Source organism: Vidua macroura, chromosome 1 (genome assembly GCF_024509145.1).
Source record: "Vidua macroura isolate BioBank_ID:100142 chromosome 1, ASM2450914v1, whole genome shotgun sequence".
In the NCBI taxonomy this organism is placed as follows: domain Eukaryota; kingdom Metazoa; phylum Chordata; class Aves; order Passeriformes; family Viduidae; genus Vidua; species Vidua macroura.
Genome location: NC_071571.1, coordinates 41,037,613 through 41,048,780, shown reverse-complemented (window position 1 = coordinate 41,048,780; position 11,168 = coordinate 41,037,613). Strand labels below are relative to the sequence as shown.

Sequence of the window (11,168 nt, the reverse complement as noted above, 5' to 3'; positions counted from 1 at the left end):
TTCATCTATGTTCTGCATGCCTCCCATGGGAGGGGTATCACCTTAGAAAGGTGAAAGCTCTTTGTGGAGAGCAATAGCTGTAAGGCACAAGCACATTAATCATGTACTTCTCAGTGACACAGATTTAGTGGGCTGTCTTCTGGCTCACTTAATATCAGCACCAAAATGACTGAGGTCTAACTACAGCCTTATCATAGAACCATAGAATCCATCAGGTTGGAAAGACCTTTAAGATCACGGATGAGTCCAACCACTAAACCAAAACTGCCAAGTCCATGACTAAACCATGTCTGTAAGGGTCACATTCACACAGACCTGAGCAATCCAGAAGTAGGAAAGCAACAGCTGTAAGCCCTTTCTCCCTCCCTTCCTTTGAGACTAATGAAGGTATAACAGTGCAGGGGCTAAGGGGCCAGCAAGTTTGGCCATCTGCTAGTGCTGTTCTGCTGAAGGGCAGGGTGGAGACTACGGGAAGGAGTCATTAGCAAAGCAGGACACATGCAAACTGGACAGACTGAGAGTGACATTCAGGTACCTGGTGGGAAGAAATGGACTTGAATCATTTTAGGATAGGGCTCATTTTAAGAAGAGCCCTCTCCCTATCTTGGATGATCCGGAGACAAACTTGAGTTGGTGTTATTTTATTTGCTCCAATAAACATTTGATTTATACAAAACAAAACAAGATGAAAACCCCCTCAAAACAGTTTACAAAGCAAGTTAAGTGTTTGAAACTTTTGATATACAAGAGTATATATTGCTCACATTCCTATTTCATACATGATGTACAGGTGAAGTATTCCTTAAAAGAATAAAAATTTTCCTTTACATGTAGTGTTAAAAACCCCACAAAAATGTCAGTACTGTCAGGAACTACTGGTCATCATTCCTTGACCTTTTGTATGGATGGAGGAAGAGAAATGGGCCGACCTTCTACCTGCCTGGATATACTCCCCACTCACATCTCCCACCTCTGCCTATGGCCTTGCGAATTTACAACATTCCATCCCTACAAAAATGCCATAGTATCCTCTAAGTTCCACTGTAGGTGTGGAGATTTTGCCCCACTGTGTTGTAACATTTCTGAGCAGTTTGGTTAAAATGCAACAAAAAAAACAAAAACAAAAACAAACAAACAAAAAAAGCAGTTACAAAACTATTTCAAATAATGTATTTCCCATAATAAATTTTAACTCCTCTTTGAATAAGCATGATTCCTATTGACTTGCATGGCAACATTTTTGAAAGGAATATTGATGTTTATCTGTCAAAGGTGTTTAATAAACCACACCAGATAAATCTGTCCAGGATTGGTTTGTGCTGGTTGAATTTCTAACTTTCAAGGCCTGCTGACATGCCATGAGGAAGAGAAAAGTGGACAAATCACTGTAAAACACCTAAAGGGAAAATTTTTAGCACTTCTTAAACATATTGCTGTCATGTATATAGGCCCAATGTGATATCAACTGTCTCAAGCATTTTGGGGAACTGAAAGAATGTAAGCAAAGTTTGAAAGATCCTGTTGAAAAAGTCTGTCTTTGTTTTGGTTTTTTTTTTTTTTTTTAAATTCTGTGGGTTGCTGACTTGCTGAGGCAGCCCTAAATGCAAGCAATGCTGAGGCAGGACATGCCATTAACCTATTGCTATAGAGCTTTCCCTCACCTCCAAGGTCTTTTTGCAGAAATAAAGGCAACAGCTGTTGCCTCTTACTTTAGAAAGCATGGAACAGTCACACTGTGGTTTGCCTAGCAATTAGACACACTGTACAGGGAAAAAAATTTCCTTGTTCTTATAGCAACACAATCAAGGTAAAAGACGGGAAAAAAAATAGTACTGCCCACACTCAGAATACACAGCAAATATAAAACATCTGCTTGGATTGTTGCTGGCCCTGACCTGCTCTGTATGGTTTGATGGTGGGGATGGGAGGAGGGGAAAACTCATCCTGCTGATATTTTGCAACCTGTTTGCAAGCAGCATGAACTCAAAGCAATAAACATACAACATTAATGAACTCAATAACAAAACACACATGTGGGAAGGACCAAACCTCCTCACATGCCTGTTCTGGAACACTTTGAGGACTCTGGGGTTAAGATGAGAGGGAAAAGGCATTCCTGAACCTTCCACAATGTGCTGCAGACACGACCATGCAAGTGCAACCGCAAAGTCAACTTGGCCTGTCTGCTGTGAGACTGCTCCTGCAACTGTGAACAGCAGGACGACAGCCAGGTGGTCACAGCATATGCTTTGAAAATCATCTTCTTATTGCATATTATTCCTACTTTTTGGCAGAATGCTTAGTGCACAATTGCTGGTGTGGTGCTATACCAGTCTCCCCAGGCTCCTTCCCTAACGGGTGGAATTTCTAATGCACTGGTAATTTCCTGGAAGCACTTTTTTTTAATACCTTGTCTTTTCCCAGGACATGGCTGTTTACAGATATATAGATAGATATATATATATATATACACATACACACACATTTTTTATATATATATGTATATATATATATAAAAATAGCAATTTCATAGTTATATACAGGCATTAATAAAGTGCATAATGTTATTGGCTATTTTCAAATCCTTTTCCTGAGGAAGTGCTACCATATATAGCTCCTCCTACGACACGATGCTGGCCGCCAGTGCTAGGGTATGACTGCTACTCCCCCAGCTTTTAATTCCCAGAATACATCTCCTTGTCCAGAGCTGGAGCCTAAAGGGAGTAGTGACGGCCTCAGTCCTCCAGGAAGCAAGTCAAGGCACTGATCAAGACTTCTTCCTTTGCCAAGGTGAACACGTCTAGGAGCGACTTCCCTCCATTCCGGAGCTCTTGGGCACGCGCTACTTCGCAGTGGTCACGGAGCCATCTTCGGGAATCTTCTCCTCTGAGCAGCTCCTTCCCGAGAGCCTGTCGTGGTGCTTGAGCTCGCTGAAGCGCTCGGCCACGCACTGCGCCGTCAGCCGGGCCTCGGGGTCGTGGTCCCAGCACTCAATGAGCGTTTCACACACCATCTGGATGCCCTGCAGGGAGCACAGAGAGAGCAGCCGTGAGGGGGCCAGCCACCAGCAAAGCCTCTCTCAGAGAGCTGCTTCAGTGCCCTCAGAATTTTGGGGGTTATTTCACATGTGTCCTGGGGGTTCTTCATTGGATCTGCTGCTTCTGTCACGGGGGCATTGCTTTCTTTTTGTTTTTTTTAAAGAAACCCTACTACAATATTTTCAGCACTTTAGTTGGTATGTAATTTCTGGGTATGTGGTCTCATACGTTATAACAAGAATAACGATTCTTTGGACTAGTGCTATAGAATCAAGCAGGGTTTTTTGCTTAATAGATATGATCAAAATTCTTGGATAATATGACCTCCTGCTCAACCCATGCCTTTGCATGCCTGAATTCTGCTTGGGTTTTTCAAACAAAATTCTGATTGCCAGCAATATTGGGCTGTACATCAGCTCTTTATGAATTCCTTGTAGACTACCTAAATCTATGTGCAAATATGGGCCACAGTCCCACAAATACTTAAACACATCACTCACAGTTGTAACTGTTTAACCTTCATTTCAATTCTGATGCAAATGTTTGCAGGAGCAAAAAAACCAGTTGCATCTCTGTAATGAATTTTATAAATATGAAGTATTTGCCAGGAAACTGTGTTTTGCTTTATGACACTAAAAGCCCATTAAGTAGGATTTATCTTAAACTTATTTAAAAAAAATAACATTTCACAACACCGCATTCATTGTATAATTTACCTAATTGGTGATGTTGACTGATGTCAATGTTAATAGCAGAATGTTACTGTCTGTATACAAATAACATTAGTTTTCTGCTGGCATTGAAATTACAAGCAGTAAATTAAATTAAATATTAAACATTAACTTGAAATCAATAGTGCAACAAATCTCATTAAGGGGGGTGCGGGGGTAACTGTAATATGTAAATCCTTTCCAGAATTTTATCATGATGAATAATGAGTTCATTACAAAAACACAACTGCAGAGGAAGGAAATGAATATGGAAGAGCCATAACAGTAAGAACAACTTCTATGGAGTTCAAAGCAGATCCTCAGCTGCTGCAAACTGTCACAGCCCCGCGGAAACTGATGCATCACTGCATCTTAGACAGCACAATATGAAACACTGAAGGGAGGGATTCAGGCGAAGGGAATTAAATCCACCTTCATTAAATGTCCTCTAAGTGTGTTATCTGGCATCCATCTCTATCCTTAGACTCTTAGCTGAACCCCACTGGGGCCAGCTGTGCCCATTCTGGTGACACACAAGCACAAGTGCATGGCCCTCCCAGTTGGTGTGGTGCTCTGTGCTGGGGGAAGATGGAGGTGTGGGTTTTACATAGGGAAGAAATCTCTGAAGTCAAATGCAGGACATCTATGTCCAAATCCATGATAATTTTGCTTGCTTTATAAACTCAGAGGTGATGAAATCCACAGTGTATCCTACAGCTCTACCCCAGTGCCTCAAGCTGCAACTCTCCACACACTCAGCCTTGCTGTCAAGAGCTTTTAGTGCTGGTAGTATCAGATATCCAGATGTCCCTCAAAATTCAACTTTCTTCCCTTGTTAAAAGCCCCTCCTTAATAACCCTACTCTTCACAGCTGAGTACATAAGGAGCAAATCCCTGAAGTCCAGGAAGGGGCTGCACTCTGCCATAGTCATCAGGTGGCAGGTGTTCTTGGTTGGAAAGATGATTGATTTTAGCTGCTCACTTGGTCTTTTTAAAGTAGCTGTCAGAGTGATTTTAACTTCTCAAATGGAATTAAAAAGGGAGTCTTACATCGCTCCTGATGGAAACAGTAGACGATAGTCTTGGTTGCCTAGACTTTTATAAATGTTTGTGATACTTTCCTTTTGTCACTAAAGACCACTCAGCATATTTCATTGAGAAGTGGAATGACCAAGTCTCACTTCTCTGATATGATTCACATTTTATCTCTACTGATAAAACTACTGAGAGCAAAGGTGAAGAAATGCATGTGTTTGGCTTGTTTCCATTCAGTTTCATCTACTGAAAAATCTACTGTTGCCTAGGCAGTGCAACCATGGTGCTCATGAATGGAGGAATCTGACAAAGTGCTTTGTGATATGCAAGGGAAACGGCCTGCTAATGCACAACCTGAATAAAACCAGACTGGCTTGCTGAAGACTAATTTCATATTTCCTTAAATCTGTCAACAGCTGGAATACAACTATGACTGGTTTCCATGGTAAAGTACTGAGATTTGCTTTCTCTGCTGAAAATCCTCTGAAGTAGGATGGTCTCCCTGGAAATGGGGTAAAACAAATTGAACAGCGCCCTGTTTGCAAAGCTACCAGCGGTAAATGGAGAAGGGGGTAATGCTGCTTTTGGTGTTGAATAATGCTGAAACCAGCATGACTCAGTGAGATGAAGATGTGGTAGACCTGGTAAACTGCCCAACAAAGGAACAAACAAGTGATACTATTAATAACTTCTCTAAAGCTGCCGAGCTGACTAAGTTGGCCTGGAGACATCTGACTGACAGTCAATCACTTTATACTGTGAAAGTATAAAGTCCCACTTTTAACAACAGTATCTTCTAACATAACCCTTCTTGGAGTGAGCGTAAAGATTCCTCCCCTTGAGGAATCCAATGCCTCAAGGTTACTCCCATGCCCTCAAGGTTACTCCTCGATGCTGAGTGGAAGAGATTTGCCTAAGGTTGTTGGCATGGGTGGCTGACATCAATCGTAAGTTAATAATTGGTTTTGCTACCTTTAGTATGGTTGCTTTAATATGATTGCTTCAATTGCTTCAATATGATTGCTTCATAGTGCACATTATACGAGAAGTTACAGATCCTATACTGTGTAGTACATAACTCTGATTATGACCTTTTGTCTAGTCATTATCATAATAAATAATTTATATTTTTATATCTGGTTTGGCATACTTAATCATCTGGGACAAAGTTGTATAATGGTTCAATTGCATCTATATAATCCTTAAAACGTAAACTGGTGACAAAATCTGGGGCTAAGACTGGATCCAGCCACACCTAGACAGCTCTCTGAGAAGGAGTTTAGAAAGCAAGGGGATCCTTTTTGTACCTCATAACTCAACAGGAGATTCTTATCTAATAAATTTTGTCTGAAGCTCCCATTCTACCTGCAACAGAGGCCCATGTGTGAAGTTGTTTTCTTTGCCCTTTCAGAGCCTACACACAGTGTGCCCTAACTATTCTATGGCTCTCTGGATGATTTTTGGATCTCAGGCTTCCAGTGTTTCTGATTTGATTGCTTTTAGATTACACTGGTGTGCAGCAGGAATACCAGGGCATTGGGGCCGGCACGGTGAAGAGAACTGTGGTGTCTGAACCACATCAGCACCAGTGCCACTCTGTGATGGAGTTTCTCCATGTGTGACTGACCTCTCCATGCAAAGAGAGGTGCAGCCTGCTGGGCAGGGCACTGAGGTAAAGGCTCAGGCTTCAGGCAGCAGCTAAATGTACAGTGCAGCTCCCATCACACATGTGTAGTGCTCTTACCTGATGGTTAAGCCAGGAGCTGGGGATCTCGGGTCGCCCTCTGTCTCTCAGGACATTGTCCTTCATGCTTTCCACACAAGGGTGTTCTCGCACTTTGGAGCCGAATGGGGGCTCGTACTCTTTCACTTCTAGGAAAGAAGCAAACACAGGGTATTTAGCTGGGCTGTGCTAGTGCAAAGAGTGAAAGGAGCTGGCTGTTCTCTGAGGAGTAGGAGCTACTGATTAGCTGCTCGCTGCCACTGTTCTACTTGACCAGCTCCAAACAAAGCAAAGCCAGTTGGCATTTTCAAAAATGTTTCAAATGTGTTTCTCACACACACTCCCTCCCTCCCCTTTTGTTTCCTCACCAACAAAACAATTCTCATTTAAACCCTTTAGTACATAATATTAGCAACAGTCCAAGAAGCAGAGTAATCTATAATGGTTTGTGAGCCTTTCAGTCTCTGCTGAGGTAAAACGCACAGGAGATTTAAGGTGAGTTTTGCGTGAGCCAAGCTTTTGAACAGTTGGTCACCCTTATCTCTCCTGGAGTCCACACACACTTATCAGGTGAAATATAAACTGAAATCTATCTAGGTCATGGTAGATGTGAATGTGTGGATTGCTAGGATGAAACAGTTGCTTGGAAAGGGCAAAGATATAGTTAAGGAGCAATGCTGGAAGCTGTCATACTGCCCTTGTTTACTCCTAAGCTGCATTCTTTTGTAGAAAGTAGTAGTCTGCTCTTATTTTAAATTTCCTAAAAATGGATCAGTTTTGGCCAGTGATACAGGGGCACAGCTTTCTGAAGGGGCTGCTGCCACTCTAGTTTTTGTTTGCATGTTGCATATTTTCTTTGCTTTTCTTTGGAGAGAGAAAGAAAGAGACAGACATATGGGACCTTTGGAGAAAACTCAAGAAATCTCTGAGAGCGGAAATATTATAGTAGATGCTGACACAGTGTAGAAAATGCTGTGGTTTCTTTGGGAACAGATGGAGACTTTACTCACAGGCCTAATGACTTGCTGCTATCAGATAAAGATTTATGAAGTTGGCCTGTTCTTCTGCTTCGTATTTCTTTCTAGGAATTAATTGAGGGCAAGAAAAACTGAAGTATAATCTACAAAGCAGTCTGAAGAATGCATATGAATGCCCAGATGATGTGTGAACAGAGATGAACAAGCGGAGAGACAAATCACGGCTGCATGATGCTACAACCAAGTTCAACTGCAGTGCCTAGTGTTGCTCACTCCTCTAAAGGGCTAAAAAGTGCCCAGAAATGTGAATAAAGATTAAAGGCCCAGAAAAAATGGGATGAACATCTAACACTTGGGTTTGTTTACTTTGGGAGAGAAAGGTAAGGATGGGGTCATATGATACGCTACTGAAAATAACTAATGATCAAGATAAAACAGGTCACATCCTTCTGTCATGTCTCATGATAAAAACAAGGTAGTATTGAAGACAACTATCTTTGGATTTTTCTCCAAAGCCTTGAAGTCAGGCTGTAGATCTCAATTGTATGTGATGGCCATGAGACGGAGACTTTATCAGGCTACTGCTTAAAAAGAATAGCCAAGTTACAATAACAAACATTTTGGAAGGGATATTAAACCTTGTGCTTCAAATGCTCAGCATTTAGAGATTCAGCTGCAAACAACTGTGTGCAGTGCAGCAGATCACCCCATAGATGCCTCCTGCAGAGCTCTTCTTCCTTCTCCCTAGCTGTCTGGTGCTGACCACTTTCCACAAGATGCTCTTGAGAATGGCTATAGTCCAGAAACAAAACTCCCATCTTCTAAGACCCAAGGGCCAAAGTCTGCTTCGCTTTCTTTCCTGTACAAGAATGCAAACCAGTTTCAACCACATTAATCTGTGTCTGAGATGACTCAGCCAAAGTAAATTTACAAGACTTTAGCCCTAGAAATGAATTGCGAAGTTCTTATGTTGCTAGTCAGACCTGGGTTAGCATGCAGCAGATACACAATGATTATATTGCACATACCTGTATGTTCAAAGCTAACAAAATATTAAAGTTCACCAGGAGAATTTAAATCACATGACCTAGATGGCCATTTCCTGTACCATCTCCATCAGTCATGGTTCAGTTGTGGTAGTGGTCATGGACACCAGCCAAGGTTCTGCAATCTTGCAGGGTGAGGAGTCAGAAGAGTCTCAATGTCCAACAGAGAGAATCTGGTGCTCTTGTTCCCTCTCACTAATTTAATCTCAAGGTTGCTCAAGTTAATGAGATGGTTCAAGCAAGAGAAGGGAAAACCTTGCCTGGAAATTGTTTTTCAAACAGTTTTTCTGTTTGAGAAATTGTTTGTAAGTTATAACAATTCATCTTCCAAATATAAAGTTTGAATAGGTTCTTCAGGTGTGGATTTTTTGTTGCTGCTTTGTTTTTGTTTATGGTAAAGAAAAAGAAATTTAGGCCAGATGCCAATTCACTGTAATGACTTACTACCAATACAGTCATGCCTTCCCTCAGTTTGAAAAGCATATGGCATCTCCTTGCTATTTATTATCATGCTTCACTTTCCCTTGGAAAGTAAAAAAAAGCCCACTAAATCCTCATGCAGTAAGTCATCCTAATGCTGTAGAATCTCAAATGTCAGACACATTTTGCAGTAATAACTGGTGTTATTCATGGATCGTGTTTATCTGCTGCAGTAGATGTAACAGATGTCAATTTGAGGTAGGTTAAGATGTTTGTGGCCAGATGTCTGTGTGTGGCTGTATACGGATGCTGATTCTATTTCTCATGCCTTATATGTTTTTTTTTCATTGATTTTAGACTGGTTGAGCACCAAAAACTACAAATGGATGAAGTACCATAAATACATCAGGAACCATCAACTATAGAACCTTTAGCATTCAAAAATGGCAGATTTCCTTCAACTTTAACCTCCAGCATTTAATCTTTATGGTTGAGAGCTGACTTGCACTACTAACTGCTGTACTTCTAGTTTCTTTTGACATTTGCCTAGCTATAGTTTTCAGAAAGGCTAGGATTGGATTTTTAACCCCAAAAAGAGACATTACTGAAAATCTATTTGTGTGTAATGAAAGCTTGGAAAATTTGGCTCACTTGTGGTCTTTTTCTACTCTAAGCTTTCTGCAGTGAAATTTTCTTTGGGTCAGAAGAGCATACCACAAACCCCATTGACACTCCCTTATGTGATCTGTCTTACTGATTTCTGTGGGACAACTTCTCATGCTGGATGATGTTTTATATGCAGAATCAAAGCAGGAGTGAGGTGAAAGGCCAGCAGAAGTCAACTATGAGGCACAGTCCACAGCAGTGAGCTTGTGTTTGGGAACTTCCAGGTCCCTTTGAAATGCCCCTTTATTTAGAGCTTATGAGGGGGAAAAAGGGATAAATCAAGTGGTGATGGAGCTACTGTGACAGCTCATGCAAACACAGGTAGAGTCCTTCAGATAGTGTCTTTCTTCATGCTAGAGGAATTTGGGTAGTGAATCTGCGAACGCGCACTAGTTGAACAAAGGGAAAATAATGCCCAAAGCAGAGGCCTAAAAGCTGTTTCATGGCCAAGGTTAAGATGCTGTCAAATGCTTACTTCATAAATTTCCCTAGGTTTCCCTGTTGAGGGAAGGATGCATTGTGATGAGTGAACTCGTTGTGCACATACATCTCTTAAGTGACTTCACATCTGATGATCAAAGACACAGTCACCCTTCTACAGGTTTGGGGAGTGCATGAGCCCTGCCTTCAGTGCAGGCTTAGGGGCTGCTCAGTCAACGTGCAGTGAATCCTGAGGTGGGAAAGTAGCAAACACAGAGCACATGCTCAACACGGGGTGTGGCACAGTGACTTTATCCACTGCCACATGGGCTTGTTGAAGGACACCACTTGCTACCTGTAGCACTGTGGTGACACTCGGAGAATTTGGAGGACATGGGTGCCTGTCATGGGGTGATGCTGCACTGTGTGGATCTACCAGCCAGGGTCGTATGCCACTACAAGCCAGTGCAGTGCAGACATGCCCTGACTGGGCTCTGCTTCACAGAAGGAGAAATTTAAATCAGCCCCCAGCTGCAGCCACCTCAAGGCCCACTGCCCAGGCACAGCCCTGCTGCACAGGCCATCTGATTGCTTCCTGCTGCCAGAAATGTCACCACTCCACGTCAGTGTGATGAAAGCCGAGCATTTCATGAGGTACAGGATGCACAAATGTTTAGTTGCCAAACTGTGGCTCTTGGCTGACTCTTTCCAAGTAAGCAGAAGATTGCTCCTGATTTTATTCACATGAAATACGGCTCTAGTAAAGCAGGGCTGCCATTTTAAACAAAGCTCTGCTACTATACTGAAGCCAGCCACCACACCAGGCAGTACAATACTGTTCGAGCAACATCGCCATTTTCTGAGGGGTTTCTCTTCTCCTTCTTCACCAAACCCATGTATCCAAAAGTTCCGTTTCCCCTCCTTCTCCCCTGCCACCCTCAACAGTCCCTCACCCATAGCAGTTGCGATTCAAACCAGATGGCTTTCTTTTCTTTCTAGGAGGCTGTCAGAGAAATTACACTTGTCTCAGTCACCAAAGCTGTGTCACTCTGAAAGCAAGTGGTTGAGATGAAAATTATATTTCTTGCAACGTGCAGCATCTGGTGCACAGCTGTTGTACTGAATGAAATACC

General features: G+C 42.1%; 1 protein-coding gene across 1 annotated transcript in view; it reads right to left on the bottom strand.

The window, feature by feature from the left end:
- Window positions 1-625: 625 nt before the first annotated feature.
- Window positions 626-11,168, bottom strand: part of TGFBR2 (transforming growth factor beta receptor 2) — a 60,600-nt gene continuing 50,057 nt past the window's right edge. The window contains exons 6-7 of the mRNA XM_053995569.1: window positions 6,528-6,655; window positions 626-3,022 (exon numbers count right to left, since the gene is read on the bottom strand). Of these exons, the coding sequence (XP_053851544.1) occupies window positions 2,843-3,022; window positions 6,528-6,655 (308 nt within the window). The 3' untranslated portion in view covers window positions 626-2,842. The remainder of the gene's footprint in view (window positions 3,023-6,527; window positions 6,656-11,168) is intronic.